This window comes from Tursiops truncatus, chromosome 2 (assembly GCF_011762595.2).
Source record: "Tursiops truncatus isolate mTurTru1 chromosome 2, mTurTru1.mat.Y, whole genome shotgun sequence".
Lineage (NCBI taxonomy): Eukaryota > Metazoa > Chordata > Mammalia > Artiodactyla > Delphinidae > Tursiops > Tursiops truncatus.
In genome coordinates this window covers 24,159,557-24,182,415 of record NC_047035.1, presented here as the reverse complement: position 1 = coordinate 24,182,415, position 22,859 = coordinate 24,159,557, and the positions used below count along the sequence as shown (strand labels likewise).

Below are 22,859 nucleotides of genomic sequence, written 5' to 3'. Positions count from 1 at the left end.
CTTACCCCTGCTTTAGTTGCTGAATCTATTCTCTCTGGAGAGGAAGACTCATAAAATATATGGTGCTATATATAGGCTTAGTAAAATGTTTGTCACAGCTCAGCTTGCCCGACCTAAGGTGCTGGTGGAAATAAGGTAAGTTTTCTCTTTTTAAATATTTTTGGTGTTCTTTAAACCTAACATGGTCCATCATTTTGTGTATTTATTTGCCATGTCATTTAGATGTATAATCACATGCATTTCACTATACCTCTCTAAAGGAGTGAATTTCATCTTTTTTAATGCATTGTAGGAATTTTGATTCATGTGAAACCATAGTTCCAAGAGAAATCAAGTTTTCCACTTTCCCTTTTCCCTTCCTGCACAAATAGGAAGATGTTCAGTGATTATGGTGCAGGTGTTGCTTCCTTAGTCCCTCCTACCCCTCCCGCCAAAGTTTCTAAATGGTACCCACCCACTTTTAGAAATAGCACTTTGTGGAACATGGAAGGAATTTCTACTCCCTGCATATGAGCAAAACCATCTGGTTTAGTTGGTTTGGGCAGGTCTTAGAAATATATTGACAGATTATTGCGATACGAGATATTTGGGTATCTTATAGTTTTGCCGGTTATATTGCTCCTGGGGGGAATAACAAATTCAGGTATTGTGAACAGTCTGTTTAAGAAAAAACACACAACTAAATAGCTTCAAAATAATTAAAATCCAAAGTCCACCTTGTGAAGGTGGGTGCCTTTAGTAGTGCTCAAATGTAGATTTTTCCCACATACTTCCATTCCCTATCTGCCGAAAGAGGGAACACTCTGCTCATATCTCAGTGGCATCTTCCTCCAAGCAATCAGCAACGATTTCTCTCTCAAAGGGTACTTTTCTCCTAATTTTTCGTTTTGATCTTATTCTTAGCTCCAGCTTCCATGGGGTTACTGTAGGAGAGGTCAAGAAAACAGTCTAGTTTGTGTCCTTCTTCCATGATTCTCATTCTCTATCCCCTGTTCATCAGAGGATCTTCTGTGAGACCAGCCTTAACTAAAAAAGATGATACTACATGAGTTTGCAGTGAGGCTGTGTTGAATGGGCATTTGTGTGGTGTTACCCAGAGGATTCATTGAAGGCTCTCTGTTCTACAATAGCAAATGATTCAGTGCTCCACTGCTACAGACTGCTGCATCCCAGAAATCTTCATCTGCAAGTTTGCTTCTTTACTCCAGTCATGGGTGTCATTACCTGGGAAATTCGACTACAGGGTGTCAGACAACTTATTAGTTTTCTGTATTTAGATCAAAATTAAGAATCTAAGCAGCCTAACGGGAATCAAAGGATTGTTTTGTGATCAATCTTGATTACTTAAACTATAAAAGAAGGAAACATGCATCTAATACATGCGTCCAATATGTATCCAATTGCAGATCATAATTCTCCTAGCTACTAAAAAGAAAAAGGACGGTGCTGGATAATTGATAGCCTTGATAATATTTTTTTAAGTTCTCACCAGTTCCCTTTTAAATCTCAACTTACAAAATGATTTCCTCCTTCTTACCTGGACCATCCTTTACTTAACAGCAAAGAACTCTTCACATTCATTGTTTTACTGATGCTTTGTGCTTGAATCTTCCAGAGGAGTTGTTCCAAACTGAATCCTCTTATTTCTAAAACCTATCCATCTGTATGTTTCAACTTTCAGCTTGTGTCTGCATCTTGCATCACTTATCAATCCATTTTTATGCTTAGGCTACAGATTAGATTTGCCCTTCCCCTCTATCTGTGAACCTTTCCAGCTGAGTTTAAACCACATTTTCCTTCTAGTAGGACAAATTGACCTTTTCGCTTGATTAAAGATAAATGCCATTGACTCTCCACTTTTGGAGGCTGAGAGTTTTCCAGAAGCTCACTGAGATTTCTCTATTTATTGCTTGAAAATAAATATCAAACAATACTCATTTCCCTGCCGTTTTATGGAGATGAGTGTGAATCTTTTTTCTACTCTTAGAGTCATGAGGGTTAGTGGGTGGGAGGTCAAGTGCGATCAAGCAGTAGGGTATGAGAGGTTTCAGTTCTTTTTTTTCACATTTTTGGTCACAGACCATCACATCCTAAAGTTTTAGAGTCAAATTTCCAGTCTGACCATAGTGGACATTTCAAGGAGCCCAGAAGTACCTGCAGAATATCAGCAGCATTTACCACACCTGGGCTGAGGCAAGGCTTGTTTTTCCATCTCTGTGGCTGATACGGCACTAATGTAACAATGTCCTAAAACGGATTGTGTTTGTGTTAGTATTTTTCCCTCTTATCTGTTCCCAATCCTAAAAATTAAGCGATGTGTGAAAATTGTCTAAAGAACAGATGCCACCTATAAGAGCTCTTGAAATAGCCTATGTTTGTAGCAGTTCTGCCTCCGTAGCCAATATTTTCTACATCTTTCTTTACTTTCTTCCTTCTTATTGAAGCATTTGCATGTAGAATAAAGAGGATAAAAACATTAAAAAACAAAGGCAGATTTGTTTCTTCTGAGAACATCTGTTCTTGCTTCAAAGTACCCACAAGATGTGGGTCCATTTTCTCCCAGTGTCCACCCAGTGTGCTGCTGTTGTTATCACTCATAGACCTGAATTTAATGAGATGAGGAGCAGTGCTATCTAATCAGTTGAAATGTAGGGAAAAGCCTGTTACAGTGTATACATTTTAGATAATACGAAAGACAGGAATGCCCACAAAGAGAAGCTAAGATTGTGTATTACATCTTTTGTTGTAGAATTGTTTTTTTCATTGGTCTCACGGCATCATTACTCAGTTCTGGGTGTATTTGGTCCATTCTAAGTTTCTTCACAGAATTCTCAGGAGTTTTGTAACTATGGATTGCACGTGGGGTATAGGTACATTCTGAAAAATATTAAACACAAATTACCTGCTGAATACATTGTGATTGAAAGAAATATTTCCACTTTGAAAGACTGTTTATTTTTCAAGAAGGAAATTTCCCCAAACTTCAGCTACTGTCATAACTCTTATAACCAACACTTAATAGAAATACTAATTACTGAAAATTAAAGGATCCAATTTAAAATGACTTAGCTTAAAAGATCTCTACCCAAATGATACTCTTTTTTCTTTTCTCCCCTAAACGATATATAACATCTTCAGTCTTGGAGGTAGAGGAGTGGGGAGAGTGGTTAAGGAAAGATATATAATAAAAGTTTCAAAATTACTTAGATAAAAGTATACTGACCTTATTTGATGGTTTCCAAAGAAGTAAAGACATAGGTAGACATCAGTTGTTCAACAAGCACTCGTTAAAGCACCTACTATGTACCTGGCCCTGTTGGAGCCAAGTGTGTAGTCTTCTGAAATATTTCAGATGCATACCATCCTTGGAGATGTATTGCCCAGTTACCTGTTTCATCTTTTTGTTTTTGCAAGTTGTTTCCAGAAGTAAGGCTTTACATATATTGACCGACTAATGTAGGAAGATTTAAGCAGTATCCTTCTGCATGCGATCAGCTATCTATGTAGAGAGAGCAAGCTTGTTCTAAGTTTTCTGGTTCTATGCAATCTTCTTTGTCTTTTCAACTTAAATCTCAGTTCAATGGCGAGTGAAACATAATATTCCACTCCCCCTCATTACTAAGTGAAATGTTTCAATGCCTCAGTGTTCGTCTTGCCAACTTCTGTCCCTAAATACCCTAAGTCCTTGTTGCACCTGATTCTTCCTAGGGTTCACTTGAACACCATCTTGAGCATCTTGATCATGGATCTTTTGAGGCAACTTGGTTTATTCCTTTATTTAGTGGCACGTTTTACTGAATATTCTTTTGACCTAAACAGGTTCAATTTTGGAATTTTGCATTATTTCATATTTTAAGTCTTTGGATCTTTTTGGAAGATGATGAACAATGAATAAGCCCTGGGGCCCATCATATTCCCTTCAGGAGCATTATTTATAATGGGGTTTAAGCCTTGACATTATTATTATGGTAACGGTTACTGTCGTGATTTCTGTGGTCACTGAATTCTGGTAAGACCGTGGGTTAATGGAAATGTCAAGTTAAAAGCATAGCTCTTTTCTCATCGAATTGATGGATACTCTCCAAAAGCCAGACTGGTGTATTATGCCTGAGTGACCAAATGATTCTAAAGGAATGTATGATGAATTTCCTATATCTTCAAGAAATGCATCTGAAGTCTAAGACTTTAGGAAACAAAATGACAGCTGACTACTGTTTCCTGTAAATGTTGGCTTATTGCCATTGGCATTTTAAGTATCTTGCACCTTTAGATAAAGGAGGGCACTTATTTGTTATTGTCCATTATGATTCAGTTGAGATTGTGCCCTGGGGACTGCGTGGAGGACCCTGTTGGATCAGTGAAACTCAGATGGGCTCTGGGGGGATACGATTCCTTGAATGCTGCTGGGTCATGTGCACCAGTGTGGCTTTGACAACGCTGAGGCCGTGAACACTACTTTTAGAATTGATTCTAACTTTGGCACTTACCACTGCCCTTAGGCAAAGGACCAGAGACCCTGTATGCGGGGCAGAAGCTCAATGACAACGAATGGCACACCGTTCGGGTGGTGCGGAGAGGAAAAAGCCTTAAGTTAACCGTGGACGATGATGTGGCCGAGGGTGAGTACAGCTGGAGTGAATTTGTCTCTCTTTGCTCTCAGACTCCTCTTGGTCATTCAGTGAGCGAAGTGTTGTGTTTGGAAACCTTGTATTTTGCTAAACAGAAGTCACATGTCTTGTTCTCTGGTAAGACTAAGGCTCAGGTAAGACTAAGAAGATCTTCCTCTATATTTTCATAATCCCTTTTCATTGATCTGTATTACAGGACTTACCCCTATGGTGGTTACATATTGATGGGGCTCTCTCCTTAGGCATAGAGTATGTGTCTGGAGAACACACGTAGAGTTCTACAGATCCTTCTATTATTCAGTTACTCAAAAACCGCTTATCAGTCATCCTTCAAAGTGCCAGTCCTTCCCTTTTGAATGAGTCTCTCTCCAGTAGAGGGAGACGGATAAACCAGAAATTCAGAACATTATAGGTACAAGTAAGTACCGAAGTGAGTGCATGATACTTAGAAGGTGCTGAATAATTATTCATTTATTTAATACTTTATTTAATCATTATTAATTGAATACCTACTCTGTACTAAGCACTGCTTTAGAAGGCACTGGGAATGTGGTGGTGGACAATTAGGCAAGTCCTTGGTCTGGTGGAATTTACATTCTAGGAGGGCAAGGAGTAAGTGAGTGAATCCATACAGATGTAAAGGAACATTCAGACCCTCACACAAGCAATAAGTATTTCTTGACAGCCTGTTATATTTCAGGAATGTGCTAGGGATTGTAGAAGATAAAAGGGAAGAACAAAATTACCTGTTTCCTTCAACAATGAACCAATTTTGTAGATGAGATAGGACTCGGGCATTTGAAAATAAGACAAGGAATATATAATGAGATTCTAATTTGGGTGGGTAAGGTTATAATTGTCAATCGGAAGGTAATTTTCTCAATTATCAGTTTGGGCTGGAGAAATCTGGAGTGGTTTAGGGAGGTAGATCTTTGGGCAGAATTGGATGGATAATTTAATAAGATCTAGGGCAGAAGAGAGAAGGCATCTTTCAGTGCATCTTACATGCTGCATTCTAAAATTTTTACTCTCCAGTATTTGAGAGCAGTGCATATCTGTTATGCAGACTTCTTGTCCATGTGGGAAGGGAAAACATGGGGCAGGATGGGGTATCATGCAGAACGCTGTTGGTGTCAGGACACCTGGACCCTGATGCTGATTCTCTGCAGGATGTTGGGAAAGTCACTTACCATTTCTGGACCTGTCAAATGAAGTCAGTGGCCTAAGCCATGTCTACAGTTTCTTCTGTGAATAAGACAGGTTAGAGTGAGGAGCCTTCGGGTTTAACAGTCATTGTCACTAAAATGCTTTACACCTTGAAATTCAATTGTTGCTAAGACTATTTTCAGAATAAAGTTTCTGCAATTTTGGGTTCTGTAATTTAATTTTATAATCGTGAGCCTGAGCTTCTGTTCTCCTGGAGTCAGGAATTATAGTGAGCCATGTATGTATTTGTGCAGGTGAGAGTGTGTTTGTGTGTATGGGTGTGCGTGAGTCAAGAAGGAGAGTCTGGGAGGAGCGAGAACAGCTCACATATAGCCAGTGCCCAGCTGGCATTAGGTGCTGGGTTAGCCTTGTACACATATTGACTCCTGTAATCTTCTGGAGCGCACCATTGCCTCGCAGCTTAAGTGTTCTTATTGTCATTTTACGTAAGGGCGGCACGAACTTAGAGGGAGTTGTGTGCGTAAGCTCTAGATTCATGTCTATGTGATGTGACCAAGTCAAGCTGCTTGTCAGACTTCCCAGTTCATCCTAAGAAAATGATGTGTCTTACACTGTAGGTAAAATACAGTGGACTGGATTGGGGTGAGGTGAGGAATACATTTCGGTAGGTACACAACAGTACCCAACCCCTTCCCTCCTAAAGAGAAGACAGACAACTACAGTGATTAGCCAGCACCCTCCAGTTGTACATGGACATAACTTAGTAGTGGGAGATAACAGTTGCTGTTCTCTATGCCTGAAGGGTAACTTAGATTTATGTAATGAAAATAAGCAGAATGATTGTAAGCTTTAGAACCCACAGCCAACCTGAATTAATTCTTCAAGAAATCCGCATGAGAGAATGCAGAGAGCAGCCTGCAAAGGCAGCAGTGATAACATGTCACGTCCCTGGGTGCCTGCTCTGGGATTAGCCCAGTAAAGCCAACAGTGCTATTTGCAGCGTGTTTTCAATCAACAGCCACTAGATGGCGACCTCACCCTGCTCTTTCCAGACAGCAAGTTCCTTTTCTTTCCATAGGGAAATTATATACCATTAAATCTATAGTCATAAAGAACTGCAGGACTGAGGGTACAGGAATGTGTAATGCCTCCCTCAGTCATTATTCTTTTTTAGAAGCTTTACAGTAAAGGTAATTATAAGTGTGCTTTCTCTTACCACTAATAATTAAAAGGCAGGATTAAACCATGGATGCCCAAGTCATCCAGTAATTTGATATTTGAAATGAATGAAGCTGTTTCGTACTCTGCCTTTCCCCCTACTTTGCTGCTGATGGAAAAAAAGCAGCCAAAAGGATAAAGAAACTTGGGAGAAGAAAAGAACTATTTTGCTTATGAGCCACAACCTTGGATTGCTTCTTACAGTGATAAGGGGTTTGGGAATTTTAATTTTAGCTCACAGAAGTCATAAAATCAGGCAATGAAACTAAAAACCACATAGTCCTCAGGTTATTAAGTAGTGTCTTATTGGCTTATTTAGTAATGCCTTTCATGCTGTTTAAAGTCGCCCAGGAGGTCAGATTTTCAGCTAGTTTGTAGAAATGATGCAAAGAATAGGTCAGATGTATAAGAAATCTAAAGCAAGGAAAGAAATAGTCCTCGGCCTGGCAGTTTTCATTTATTGTAATATAACGTGTTCCTGGAAAAATATTAAGTTCAGTTGACAGCTAAGGATTGATTGATTGAGCTGGATTTCTATGATTAAAAGTAAATTAAAAGAATACCTCCCTTGGGTTAGCTCCTCAGCATTAGGGCCTGACACTGCAGGGACCACCCGCGCCACCTAGAACTTCTTGCTGGTACAGAAATTCACCTCTCTTCTGACTCCTCTGGTCCATGTTGACTTTTTCCTTTCCTTCCCTCGTCCTATATAGCATGTACAGCGTCAAGCTGTAAAAATCATTTTCCAAGAAAAAACTTGTTTCTCACGTTAATTATAAAAAAAAAAGGGATGAGATCAATTTGGAAAATGTTAGGTTAAACAAAATGAAGTGGAATTCTTAGTTGAAAGACCTATTAGGAGCCTTTAATATGCTAATATACGTTGCTCATCATCAATAATTACATATGCAGTGTTTGCCCAATTTATTTGGCACCAGAACTTCTTTTAAATTACTAAAGTATGTTACAGTATGTACTTTTGAAGAATGTTGATATCGAGGAGAGAAGGGTGTGAGAGTGGTAGAGCTGGAGGACTGTGGGCAAAACGTGCATCCTTTACTAAGGCTTTTAAGTCTTCAAGTCTTCTTAACTTCTCTCCCCATGTCTGTGAGCCAAGGGAGGTCAAGTTGCCTCCTCTAAGCCTCTCCCGGTGTCTTTGCTGAGCTCTCAGTGTTGGCCTGCTCTTAGTGGTGACTCCAAAGCAGATGTCTCAAGTACAGCCTCCTTCCGCAGATGTGAGGGATGCTTGCTGTGCCTGGGCTCCTTTTCCAAACCCTGTTGGGCATAGAGAAGAGGCAAGACGTGGTCCCTACTTAAAAAGAGCTTGTGTTCTGGAAAAAGGGAGAAAGCAATAAATGAAGTCACCAGGAAATTCTTAACACACTTCAGAGAAAGGAAAAGAAATGAAAGCTGCATAATTAGTAATAGTTAACAGGCACTGTTCTAAGTACTTTATATGTACTGATACATTTAACCCTGATAATTTCCTCTTGATTTCACAGGGAAACTGAGGCACAGAAAAGTTATGAACCCAGGCAGTGAAGCCTCAGAGCCTACATGCTCATCCACTATATGCTAATGCCTTGTGGGGGAAGTTACAGCTTGAACTTGGCCAAAATTTTGAGTGGGTTTATGTTCTCAACAACCTTCAATACTCTGAGTCAGGCTGGTCTGTAAACTGCTTGCTGGCCATCAGTGAACTATGGAAGTGAATGTGTGAATAGGAGTCAAGGCAGCATGGCTGCTCTGGGGAAGGGGCTGGATACATTACCCATGAGTTAGATGGAATGACACTGTAATACTTGGCCACTGAAAAGGAGTGTGAACTCATCTCAGTTTCTGCATAGAAATTTCACCAGTTAAATTCCACCTACAGCTTTTCTTGGGCAATAATGCAAGGAATGAGTCAAGCTTTTTCTCCAGAAACAGTATAGTGTACAAGATAAGATATGGGCTTTGGACTGAAACATGCCTGTGTTCAATTTGGGGGTCTACCATTTATTACCTGTATGAACTTTGATAGAAGTTTAACCTCTCTAAGCAAAGCGTCCTCACCTCTAAAGCAAGACAATGGTGCCTCTCTACAGTTTTATTGTGATAGTGACATTTGATGGTGGTTATAAAGTGCCTAGCATGATGCCTGGCATATAGGGACTATTCAGTAGTCTTGGTTTTTGCTTGTTATGTTTCTCCCAAGTTACTCGTCTCTCCTCCAGAGTTTGAAAGCAGCTGCTGTGAAGTATGCATACATTCTCCCCTTAAGTGGAAGTTCTAATTTAAGACAGCATTCAGAAGAGATGAGTGAGGTGAATCAGTCACATGTATACACATATCCCCTCTTTTTTAGATTTCCTTCCCATTTAGGTCACCACCCAGCATTGAGTAGAGATTCCTGTGCTATAGAGTAGGTTCTCATTAGTTATCTATTTTATACATAGTAGTGTATATATGTCGGTTCCAATAAGAAACTCACACAACACTGTAAAGCAACTATACTCCAATAAAAATTAATAAAAAAATAAAACAGAATTATAAAGGGACGTCTCCTACAAATAAATAAATTGATTGATTGATTGATTCATTCATTCTTTGGGAAGCAACAACAAAAAGCAGATTGGTAACACCTGCCTGAGAAACCTAAGAATATTATAGAGAATAATACAACTAAATTGATGGTGTTATTATAACTTCAACATTACACACTACACCATAATAAAGATTATTTTATTGAAATGACTAAAAGAAGAAGAGATGAGTGAAAAGGTTCCCGGTTATTGATTTTGCTTAGGTCATACACAGATTTAAAAAGGCACAGGTTTCAAACTTCAGCAATCTCTTCAGTGCATTTTCCAGGTGCAGCAGCATACATCTTTTTTGGCATCTCTGTCTGCAGCCAAGGGAGTTCCTTTAGCACACAGTGAAGCTAGTTCGTTTTCTAATTTGGCCCCTTTCTAATTTGGTCACCTTCTTCACTCCCCTGCCTGCCCCCCTAACCCCACCAACTTCAAGTTGAAGCTCTCTGAGTTATCCTGAATTTTAAATCAGTCTGCATCCCTGGGCTAAATTCTCAAATGTCATTGTTAGCTTCCCTTCTCTTACTTGTCCAAGCGTTTCTTCAAGCTCTTCTTGAAAAGCTCAGTCAACACTCTACATGATTTTCTTGCTTTATGAAATTCATGTTCTAATGAGCAGAATTTCCTAACCCCTCAATTCTAGGGGCCGGTTTATCTATAAACTTATCTGTTTTTCTCTAAAAGATCCCAATTAACTTTAAAGTTGTCTCTTTGAATTTTTTTTTGAACTCCAGTCTTCACCAGGGATCACCCCTTTATCACTTTTTAGTTCTCATCACTGATCTTTTTTATTTTTAACGCTAAAATAAGAATGAGTAGGACTGCCGGCATCATCATAGTTAAGTTCCTGTGTCCTTATCGAGACTGACTGTGGTTTCCCCTCCCCATCAGACTCCAGCCCCAGCTTTCAGCCTCCAGCCCTGGTATGAACAGCTGTAGCCAAATTGACATAGGGTATTTGTTTCAGTCACTTCATTGTTTTTAGATCATGTGAATTTAGGTTATGCTAGTTTGATTTTCATGACCAGTCCAATTTTTAATAATAAGTAATTTTATACAGTGATTCTTTCTTCCAGTTATTCAATTGTTAGCAGATTTATGTTGTATTTTGATTTTTGTTGTTACAGTTTTATATGTAAGTTAACCAACATCATTATTTTATTTTTGCTTATATTAAGAGAACAATTTGTCATTTAGCTGTCAGAACACCACATAGAAGCTCATAAAATGTAAATTTGATTTTTGTGCTTATGAGCGATTCTTTGAATTAGGTCTGTGTATGCTCCCAAAGGGATGAAGTTAATCTTGAGCGTCCAAGGGTGTGATCTGGTTGAAGCTCCCAGATACTGCAGTTTAAGGACCCAAGAAAATATGATCCCCTCCCCTCCTTTAATTTTTGCCACCTGAGTTGTATACCAATAGAGAAAAACAAATGCAAGTCTGGTGGAAATGAGGTATTTTTATTAGTGATAACACTGATGTTTAAACATGTGGTTTACATGTACTGAATTTCAGAATTAGAATTGCCCACTCAAACACTTAACTAATTCAGGACTGGGGTAGGACTGAAGCAAGGCCTGTTCCTCTAACACCCATGCTGCGGATGAGTGAGTGACGTAAACTGGTGTTTCTTGAGGGCAGCTTGCTCCCTTAAAGGACATGCCGGAGGCTGAGCTATGCACATATGGTTTCTCTTTGCAGACTGTCCTTAATAGTTCTGATTTTGTCACTTCCTTTCCTCTGGAAATTGACAAAAGAGGCAGTAAGAGATTCTAGGAGTGTCTTGCTAATGGAATTTCTTCAAAGTGGAGGGTAGCAACAGGAGAGGGAAGGAAGAGGGAATTCCCCTTCCCTACCTTCTACCTCTGGGGCATTAGGACGTGGTTTGTTAAATTTTAATATGATTTATCCAAATAAATGTGAGAGAGCCACCTTCTGCTCTGGCCATACTAACGCTATTTTCCTTGACTTTGTTACTAAAGTTTCCAGTCTCTTTGTATTTATTTCAAGCCCACCTCATTACCCTTGCCCCAGCCTCTCACTACTTCTGGGTAAACCAGGTAGTGAGTGGTCTAATATTTTATTTGTATGAGCTGGAGATATTTTACTTGCACATGTCAGACACCCATCTCAAATGCTTTAAGCATAAAGGAGAATCTATCGCCATGTAGTTTTTAAAAGTCCAGATTTGGCCAGCTAGATCCAGGTCTTCAAATGACATCATCCTGCCGAGCTGTTCCTCTCCGTTCTGTGGTTGTCTGCTGGGTCTGCTGTCTCACCAGGGAGGCCCTAGCCCTCCAGTTATCACGTGGCCTCCAGCGGCCCTGGGTTTTCTTCTTACCCCTTCAGAAAGCCTTGTTTGCAAAGAACGTCTCTTTCCTAAGTGTTCCAGCACAAACCCTGGGGGAGTATTACTGGACCAACTAGGGTTGCTGCTAATCCAGTGTTCTAAGGGGGGGGGGTCCCTAGACCAGTCATGTAAGCATCACCTTGAAACATGTTAGAAATGCAGATTCTCAGGCTACACTGCAGACTTTTGAATAATAAACTCTAAGGGTGGGGCTCAGTGAACTGTGTGATTCAGATGCATGCTAAGGTTCGAAGACCACTTTGTTAGTCCGTAGACCATACTCAACGGCTAGAGAGAGAAAAATACACTGAGTGGTTCTGCCTGGGTAGATTGATTACTTCAGGGGCCGGGATGGGGTTGTCTTCATCCAGCCCAGTTGGTTTAAGGGTGAAGTGAGGAGGGTATCTTCCCAAAGGAAGATTAGTTGTTATTATCAGGAAAAGCAACGGTTGCTGGCCAGGTAAAATTAATATGTTCTACAATAGAAACTTTTCCACAAGTACTGGGTGGTGAATTATTACACCAAGAAATAGTAGTAATGAATGCCTAAGGCTCGCTTATTTTATCTTTATAAGGGTTAGAGCAATAGAAGTTTTCCTTCTTATTGTATGTACTGGTACCCAATTATTTTCCTGATGGAGAAAACAAATAGTTTCATCCTTTAACTTGAGTTGCCCATGAGCTTATATTTTCCTTTATAAGATGGGACATTCTGAGCAGCTGCAGGAGCGCACGGGATGCAGGGCGTTTAACTTGGGCTGGGACAGTCATCAGCTCCCCGACTGAAGCCAAGTCAGATATCTACTATATTGAGTGTTTTGTTTTCTGGAACTGAATACTTTGTGTGGAAACAAATTAGACCTAAAAGATGTAGTAAGGGTGCTATGACAAAACGTGGTAACTTCTCCTGTTTGTATCTCATCTGTGACTTTTCACAGGTACAATGGTGGGAGACCATACCCGCTTGGAATTCCACAACATTGAAACTGGTATCATGACCGAGAAACGTTACATCTCCGTTGTCCCCTCCAGTTTCATTGGCCACCTGCAGAGCCTCATGTTTAATGGGCTGCTCTACATTGACTTGTGCAAAAATGGAGACATCGATTACTGCGAACTGAAGGCTCGTTTTGGACTGAGGAACATCATCGCTGACCCTGTCACTTTTAAGACCAAGAGCAGCTACCTGAGCCTGGCCACCCTCCAGGCCTACACCTCCATGCACCTCTTCTTCCAGTTCAAGACCACCTCCGCTGACGGCTTCATTCTCTTCAATAGCGGTGACGGCAATGACTTCATTGCTGTTGAGCTCGTCAAGGGGTACGTGGAAGAGATCGCCTAGTTTATACTAAATGTCTTAGCTCAAACCCTGAATAAAATATGCACAGAAAAAACTGTCTGTTCTACTCTCTACCCTCTATTCCTGATTCATGCTCTCATCCGCATTGATTAAAAATATCTTTGTAATCATTAGGACTGGAAGGGAGAGAGATTCATGAGTTTGTTTAAAGATCTTCTTCTATAACTCAATACTGTCAGGCTTTTTAATCTGAAACGTAGTCCTTTAAACCTAAGGGAAAAAAAGCTTATTTTTGCAAAAGAGGGATAGGGTATGTGTTGCATCTATCTCTGGGGCAGTATAGTCTGCAACCACCAAATTTATAGGAAGAAATGAAATACAGATATTTTCAGTACTACCATTAGCCCATATATGCAAATTTTAAAAAGCTGTTCTTGCTTCAAGATATTTTACTACTGTGTGTTGGGAAGTAGTCAAAACAAAAGCAAAAAATAGAACAAAACCCAAAAAACAGATCCATGATTGACTGTGAATTTAGATGTCGCCCCCTAATGTTTTGGAGTGTACCAGCTGTACTGCTGTGTGTCTCTGGATTTTTACTAGGTAGTGTTAAAGAAATGGATTCAATGAGTATAGAACTCAAGTGAAGTCTGGTAGAATAGGAACTGATTATTTTTATGTTCTTAAATCAAGCTTTTAGTTATTCTTGCATGATGCCAGTCTAGCTTGGGGGATTTGAAGCCCCCAATGCCAGTTATGTACACATTGCCTTTAAACCACTGCAGGGAATCTCAAGTCATTGGGTGCTTGTGGTTCCTCCTAGGTACATACACTACGTGTTTGACCTTGGAAACGGCCCCAATGTGATCAAAGGCAATAGTGACCGCCCCCTGAATGACAACCAGTGGCACAACGTCGTCATCACCCGGGACAACAGTAACACCCACAGCCTGAAAGTGGACACTAAGGTGGTCACTCAGGTTATCAATGGTGCCAAAAATCTGGATTTGAAAGGTAAACCTTGTAAAGAAGTTTCTCCTTTTTAGAGCTTTCAGTGGAAAGGCTGTTTCCAGAGGTAAACTACAGTTTAGGAGCGCCATGCATTTTTGATACATCATACATAACCTATTTTAACAACATTGAATTATAACATGACGCAATTTGTTAGTTTTTACTTCTACCACTCCTTAGGGATGGTTTGTTTTCTCTGTAAACCTGGGGCATGTGGGAGCTGAGTGATGAGGGGATAAATGTCAAAATGTGGAGGGATCATAATACAGAGGAAGGCATGTAGGTTTTGGAATCTCAGCTGAGTCATTTACCGCCTGGGTGACTTTGGTAAAATTTCTTAGCCTTGTTCAGCTTCTATATACTTTTTTTTTTTGCAAAATGAGGATGATAATTGTTACTACCTTTCTGGGCTATTAGGAGTTTGGATGGAATAGTGTCTATAATATCCTCAGCATACTATTGGTAACAAGCACATAAAAAGCACTCAGTAAGTGGTTGCTTTGTTGAAAATGTTGTTAATCTTTACTTCATCATAAAATGGGAACAATACCTACCTCATAGAATGGATATAGTGATTAAAATTTGTGAGATGTTTTGTATAAAATGAATGACACATAAGAAATGTTAGTTTCTTCTTTTTACAATGTAGAAACTCTGGTAATAATTTTGTTTATGCTGTTCCCCCCCAGCTGTATTGCCGTTATCTAGTAAACAGTCTAATGTGACTTGGCTTTTGTTGACGTGGTTTCCATACCATTTACCCATTTGCTTTTACTACCTATTTTCCTTTCCAGGTGACCTCTACATGGCAGGTCTGGCCCAAGGCATGTACAGCAACCTCCCAAAGCTCGTGGCCTCCCGGGATGGCTTTCAGGGCTGTCTGGCATCAGTGGACTTGAATGGACGCCTGCCAGACCTCATCAACGATGCCCTCCATCGGAGTGGACAGATTGAGCGTGGCTGTGAAGGTACAACCTTTTTCTTTTTAAGCTACATTCTGTCGCAAGCCTCTTTGCTGCCTCTGCCAGTGCCTCCTTCCTTGGTTTACCAGTCCCCTCTCATCCCATTCACCATCTGACATTGCATCACCACTGATGTCCTCCTGTCACTGGCTGAGTATGTCAAGACATGTGGCACAGGCTCCAGGAATGTACAATATGTTGGCAGATGTCTTTCATACTTGCCATAGAGGACCTTTCCTGGCGTTGACATCAGGCTTCTCCTGACTTGGTGCCTTTGCTTCCAGCATGGCTGAAAGGGTATCAGGGACTTTTATTTATATCTTAATACACAGGGAGGTACAAATCAGAGACTTTTATGTGAGTGTCACCATTAATAAAATATTTCTTATGTTGCTAATAGTGACTGCATCATTTAATGAAAACTGAGCAGAAGGTAGGAAAATGATGTCAGAATGCCGTGATGGAGGAAGGGAAGTGACAGTTACTGAGCACTTACTAGATGTCAGGCGTCATTTGGCGGTTTCTTGGTGTGGTGTAGTGGAACAGCATGGGCTTTGATGTTAGAAAGACCTGGATTTAGGTCCAGGTAGTAGTTCCTGTTGGCTGTGTGACTTTTGACAAGTTACTTAACCTCTCTGAATGATATCTTCCTCATCTGTAAAATGGGACAATAAAACTTACCTTGGAAGGTAATATATATAAGTCAGAGATATATATAGAATGCCTGGTACATATATAGTAGGTACTCAACAAGTGGTAGGATTATTATTTACAAACATTATCTAATGTGAGACATTTAATAGCATTGCATGCCCACCCATGCAGCACAACAAACCATGCTCACCCTCTTTCTGTAGATAATCCACTGTCTCTTGAGATACTAACTGAATTTTATAGGTCATGTGAGTCCAATAGCTCTTTACAATAAAAGCTATCTAGTTTTAACCAGCAGGGGAGAGCAGACACATTTTCAGCCTTCCCCAGACTCCTTGGGTAGGCTGAAAAGGTGACTCGTGTCTAACTTGAAAGGCAAAGAGGATGATCTGATCAGTCACCAGGACCTATGTATTCTTTTGTCTGCTGGAGCCTCATGGTTTTTTGTGCAATATACTGTTTTCTTGTATCCCTCATTAATTTACCACATCCAACCTGTTCATTCATCTTCTAACTGTTCAACTTCATTTATCACTCCTGTTCTTAACCAGCTTCAGTCCTTCACTTGCCATCATAAAGCACATTTTAATAAAAGCTTCTAATCAGCTTCCCAGGCTTATTTGTAGTATGGAAGTCATTTTCCTTTGCCTAAGGGTCAGTTTCTTGTTACCAGTTTGCACTAGTAATAAGGCCGCTTGTCCCTATAACCCTCTCCAGTTTTCTTTTAGCCAGAAATAGTTCTTAAATTCTGTTAGCCAAATATGTTGTGTGTGTACAGGAGGGACAGGAAGTTGGGAATCACCAAGCATTTAAAGCAGCCGCTTTGCTTTCTTCTCCTGAAAATGCACAGTTTCATTCAACTCAAAAGTTTTTGTCTTATTGGCCTGCTCTTAGTTCTTTTGGGTGTTAAGGGAAGTCCTGATATTGATGCGCCATTTGAGAATTAATTTGAGTATACTAGTTTAGGAGATTGTGGAATGACAGAAATTCCAGTTTTCCTGGAATAATCAATCACATCTAGTAAAATCATAATATAAAAGCACATATTCAAAAGTATAAGGCTCTCTTCAAATGTTAAATATTTTTATCATGCCATCAGTTTTGTAGATTTAAAAGTCAACAGGAATCATCCATTTAACTCCATTGCAACGTCGCCTGATAGAAATATAATGTAAGTCATATACGTAATTTTAAATTTCCTGGTAGCTGCATTTAAGAAAAAAGATACAAAGTAACAGGTAAAGTTAAGTTTAATTTTACATTTTATTTAACTTAACCTAATATATCCAAAATATTATCATTTCAGCATATAATCATTATAAAATTTTTAGTTAGACATTTTATTTTCTTCAGATGAGCCGTCAAAATCAAGTGTGTATTTTGCACTTGTAGCACACCCCAGTTCAGACCACATCTTTAAGGTACTCAGTAGCCACATGCATCTTGGCTACTGTATCGGAGGCACAGTTCTATAGAGTATAAAAATTGGGGTTGGGCTTCCCTGGTGGCGCAGTGGTTGAGAGTCAGCCTCCCGATGCAGAGGATACGGGTTCGTGACCCGGTCCGGGAAGATCCCACATGCCGCGGAGCGGCTGGGCCCGTGAGCCATGGCCACTGAGCCTGCGCGTCTGGAGCCTGTGCTCGCTGCAACGGGAGAGGCCACAACAGTGAGAGGCCTGCGTACCGCAAAAAAAAAAAAAAAGAAAAAAAAAAATTGGGGTGTAAGGCAGTAAAGCTGTAGCATTTGATTAAAAGGAAGTCTAAACCAACCTTTATAAAAGTGGATTAAAATGTACAGTGTAAAGGTGGAATGGACTCCACTTATGAGAGCTTTAGGGGAAGTTGTGGGAGCATTAGGGAAAAGAAATTACCCATCTGATTGGAGAAAATGTTCCTATCCCTACCTACAGCTCTATGTGCAGTTTGGCATGACTCATCACATGCATTAGGGTGGGTTCTGACCTTCCTCTGAGTATGGGTGATTGTTCAAAGCTGAATATTGTGGCTTGCTGGCTCTACCATCCGCATCTATGGCAAGTCCTATGGGCCTAATAACACTGCACTCTATTGCCATGGAGATAATTATGATGGTTACCCATGGAGCATTATGACCACCCCACTGGGTGGCATGAAGTGGAGGATGAGTTCTGAGGGAAGAAAGCCCTTGTTTATTGTACACAGATGACTTGGATAATTAGCCTAAGTGGCCAGGAAAAATGGCCAAAAAGTGGGTTAAGGCATAAATTACTGTCATTGGAAGTTTGCACTATTGTGAATAAGCCCTTGTAAGAGATACCAGGAGCTTTTTAGGGCACTATGGAAGATGATGGGGAGGGAAATGAAGGGCACGAAAGCTTGGAAAGACTGCAAAAAAGTATCATTCTCATTGTGACTCTCTGTACATAGTACCGGACCCTCAGGAAGGCCTTTGACAGTTAGGCAAGTCATAGGAAACAGAACACAATTCTTGATTTAACATTTCTATGCCTAGAATAGGAAACAAGTAGGGGATAAGGATTCATTACTAAGAACTAAAACCTGAATCTTGTCACGATGGTGAATGTGTTTTATTTTTAACATATTTGGGGTACACAGGCTAGGATATATCATATGTTCTTATATGTGTCAAAGTCATTGATAATGACGCAAGATCCCTAAGTAGCAATTGGATTACTTTCTGTATTGCATCTAATCCCAAAGAGTCTGGAATTATTTTAAAGACACATTAATCCACTACTCTTTGGCTCTTGATTGTTTATAGTAAGAAAGAAAACAAATACTGAATTAGGTTTTTATTTTATGTTTCTAATCTATGCAGAGTATATAATTTAGAAATGAAGTGCAGTTTCTGGACAGCCTAGCCAACATCTAGCTGTGACTTGCAACCTCTCAATTTGGACTAGGGCTTTTTTATAATGTCTGATTCAGTACTTGGCTGGCAAATATCTCTTTCTATCTTGAGGCCAGCTTTGCTGCAGAGACCAAGGCATGTATTGGCTAGAAATCCGATTCCACAACTGCAGACGGTAAACATCTGAGAGAAGCACACGTGCTTCATTTTGAGACTGGTGTAAATAAATAAGAAGGACATTGGTTTGGTGCCATTTTGCCCACAGCCATTTGGGTTTGGCTACATTTTTATAAATTAAGCCAACTGAGATTGTTGGTGTTCCCAAATCACCTTCATACAAATGCCCAATTCTAGTGCCAGATTCCTTGGTGGCATTTTCAGGAGGTTACAAGGAGTGCTCCCAAGCGACTCTTCCACGCGTAACTCCTAAATGTTCAGAATTATTTTTGTGGGCTCCGTCTGGCTGTGCATACGTGTCTTTCAGTCTGGCCATGTACTACCCTTATTTCTTGATGTTTATCCTGACTGATGGAAAATCATTTTTCTGGACCATATGCCTTGGGATTGCCTGTATGGTTGTGGGAAGGCTCTTGTAACCTGCCTGTGCTCTGTCCAGTCCAACGTTTCCCTGCCCCTGCTCTGCTGATGTGGCTCTGATGAGGCCTGCTCCACCCTGGTCTGTGCATCCCCTGTCTGTGCTGTCTCTGGAGAACCTGTAGAGCATTTCAATTGTCTGTTCGAGTGATGCTGATTATGCCGATTGTATTTTCATTTCTGTAATGTTACCCTGGTTTGCTGTACCTCTTACTAACCTCTGGTTATTGTTTTCGCCTTTTCTGTTCTTTTGCTAACAAAGTTGCGTTGACCAAAGCTGACCTGAAAGGTAGAGAAGGTTCTTGTTCCCATTACCACTTTGGACTGAAAGATGTCCTGAGTAACCCTTGGTATCTTATCTTTAGAGGACTTCAAGCTGTCACACCTCTTGGACAGCAGCGGTTATGGGGAGGGGGCTGAACCCTGTGTTCTTTATGAACAGTGGCAGAAAACCCAAATCACTGCATGAAAAATAACAACCAAGGCGAGGCGTCTTGGGGATGGGAATATGATTCCATTTTGGGGGGACCAGAGAGGTTTGACAGCATCCTATATTGTGACTACCCACAGGCATATTAATCCACTTCTGGAAATGCCTCTCCAAGTAGTTGCCATGGAGGGATTGGCTCCTTTTAATTTGTTCACTAGAGACACAAGACAGCACTTGGAAAATGAAAAAAAGAAAAAAGCCCATTTGAGTTCTTAATTTATTATTTTCTGGGTCAGGGAGGTCACTTCTCAGAGCAGGGCTTTTGAGTGCTTAGACGTTATGAAAGATAATGCCATTTTCTCTTAACTCATTTTAAAGAAATCTTTTAGGCATTTGGGAGATATTAATCTCATTAAAACATTCTAGAGTTTTATGTCTCCTATTGGGGATTTTGATTGAGCACTTTAATTTCCTGTTTTGTGATTCTAAAGAAAAAAGTACTCTTGGGGAAGAAGAGGATCTATCGATCTATTGATTTTACCCTGAATACCCTTTAAAATGCCTGCATGTTAGATATCAGTGAATATCTACTGCAGATACTGCTTCTTCTACCATTCAAAGAGGCACCTTGCAAAGTCTGTAATGGTTCACCTTTCCTGTCGTGTCAGGCTACTTTGACTCAGAGTAGCAAGACGAGAACCTGCATTTTAGGTATCTTTCAGCCGATAGTTAAGGGGAGAATTGAGCCTTGGATGGCCTCTGCGAATTTGCAATCAGCACAAATTGTAAGAAGTGGTTAAGACAAAGGTACTTTGTCTTACTTTTTCACCTAAAAGATTATTTACTTTGCAGTGACTTGTTATATGTCATGAAGGTAAGCAGTACAAGTTTCTCTCTCGGGTGGATATTAACTAGATGAGGTCTCTCTAGCCATTTTACTATAACTCTTCTTCATCCCCTCTTAGCAGATTCACAAATCTGCTAATATCTCATAAAATTAATGAAAGGAACATGCACTGGATTAGTACTTTGAAGTTCTACGTAGTGGTACAATAGTTTTCAATTTCAAATATGTAGGGTCCTTTCAGTAATATGGAAGGCTGTTGTTTTTAGACATTCTATTCAATTTTCCAGATAGTTCTACTCCATGTCACTCTGTAAATGGAGGGGAGAGAAAAGGGGACAGGATTTGATATATAATGAGAGAATTCAAGGTTGTCAAAGCTCTTTGTGACCAGATTTATTAGATAAAACTAGACAACTGCATCTCTCCCTAGACTTTACCGTTCTTCATGGTAGTAACTGTGTGGATTTTGAATCCCCAGAAACTTCCATGGGGACTCTGTATGTAGCAAAATGATCTGAAAATTTCCATTCAAAGGAGAAATGGTTTGTAGGAATCATACAAAGAACTAGTTGATTTCTATGCCTACTATAAATTGTTGACCAATGTGTAGGTATAGATTTGGGGACATAATAGAGTGTCTTAATTTGCTCATTTATAGAAGCAGTCTAGTCATCAGTATGGTTTTTATGTGATTACTCCATTGACCCAAACTCCCTTCCATTCTTGTAATGACTTAACAGTCTCTTTGTGGCAGGAGCTGTTATTCTTTGTAATTATTCTGAGTCATCTTACTCCTTCCCAGTATTATGGCAAAAGACCTTTAGGATGTGAATGCCTTTCCCTTTTATTTTCCTGACATTGGGGTATGGACCATTACTCATGCTGGCTTTTTCATCTACAACCTGTGGGCACGGATAGGACTAATTAACATTAAGTGTGAAGGACAATGAAAACATGACAAAGAAATGAGGCAGTCTGAAAAGTAAAGGCACATCATATTCATAAGGAGATATAACAGTGGGTCTAGGAAGTGGCAAGATGGGTCGGGGCAAGTCAACAGCTTTAATCCTCTTGTCATTGTGTTGCTGGAGTGGTGTTTTTAAAAATATTTATTTGTTTGTTTGTTCATTCATTCATTCATTCTTCTCCAGTGATTGTGCTGTTCAGTTTAACAGGAACTCAGCTACTCCTGTGTATCAGATACTTAGCTAGGTACTGGGATTACAGGTGAGGTACAGTCTGACATCAAATAAATCCATAGGAGATCAGCCAGTAGCTACAGTGCAGAGTGAAAACTGCTATGCTAGAGTGGACGTGGAGCACGCAGTGTGTCTGCGGAGGAGGGCTGCTGCACTGTGTAGGGTCATGATGATCATGGTGGCTAGTCAGGGGATATTTTCTAGGCAGAGTTTGAACTGCGTCTGAAGGGCAACATGTTTTACATGGATGAGAGGTGGAAGCTCACTTAAGAGCTTGGCCAGTCTGGGCACCTAGAGGAAGCTCCATTGGGCTGAAATAACACTCACGTGGGGATGTGATGTACACAAAGCTGGAGCAGTAGGATGGAGACGGGTGATGGCAGACCTTTTGTGTAAGGAGTTGGACTTTACCCCAAGGGCGCTGTAAGGAGGACAGAGACTTGGATCAGAGTTTCATCTTTTCAAGATCACTCTGACACCAGAGTGGAGAATGGATGAGGAGGACAGGAAGTGGAAGCAGAGAGTGGTTAGGAGGGAAGTGGCATATTCCAAGACGGAGGGAAGAGGTGTGAACCTGACAGTTGTTACTCTTGTGGGCTAAGAAGATAAACATGTTTCTCTCTCAGATGAAGCCTCTGAGGAGTGAGGAAGAAAAGGAGCTTTCTCTCCTATGTATTTCCCTCCCACCCCTGCAGTGTTGCTTTGTTTCATAGCAGTTGCTTTTACACATCATGACCAAAGGTGTCAGGGAGGAACTTGATTGACGGCCCTGGTTTAGGTCACACTTTGCATCCCTCCAGGTTAAGAGAGGAAGTAGGACCTCCCCTGAGGTCCATGGGAGGTGTTGCATTGCTGAGAGGTACAGCCCCTTGAACCTCAAGGTCCCTTGAATAGAATAACAATATCCATGGACTTTTCAGAAGTAATTTTCTAATTCCTCTTTATTTGCAAGAGGGGTATTCCTAGAGAGGAAAAGATTCCCTAAAAGCATGTTCATTTAAGAAAGGACCTGCTCAACTATAAAAGAAATATTAAGTTTGATCTTTGGGGAGTGAGGCAGATGAGTCATAATCAT

General features: G+C 40.3%; 1 protein-coding gene across 23 annotated transcripts in view; it reads left to right on the top strand.

Moving 5' to 3' along the window:
• NRXN3 (neurexin 3) overlaps window positions 1-22,859 on the top strand; it is a 1,624,030-nt gene that overhangs the window by 722,943 nt on the left and 878,228 nt on the right. For all 23 annotated transcript variants that reach the window (XM_019920055.3, XM_019920041.3, XM_019920046.3 and 20 more), the window contains 4 exons: window positions 4,500-4,619; window positions 12,875-13,256; window positions 14,060-14,250; window positions 15,042-15,215. In XM_019920055.3, coding sequence (XP_019775614.2) covers window positions 4,500-4,619; window positions 12,875-13,256; window positions 14,060-14,250; window positions 15,042-15,215 — 867 coding nt within the window. The remainder of the gene's footprint in view (window positions 1-4,499; window positions 4,620-12,874; window positions 13,257-14,059; window positions 14,251-15,041; window positions 15,216-22,859) is intronic.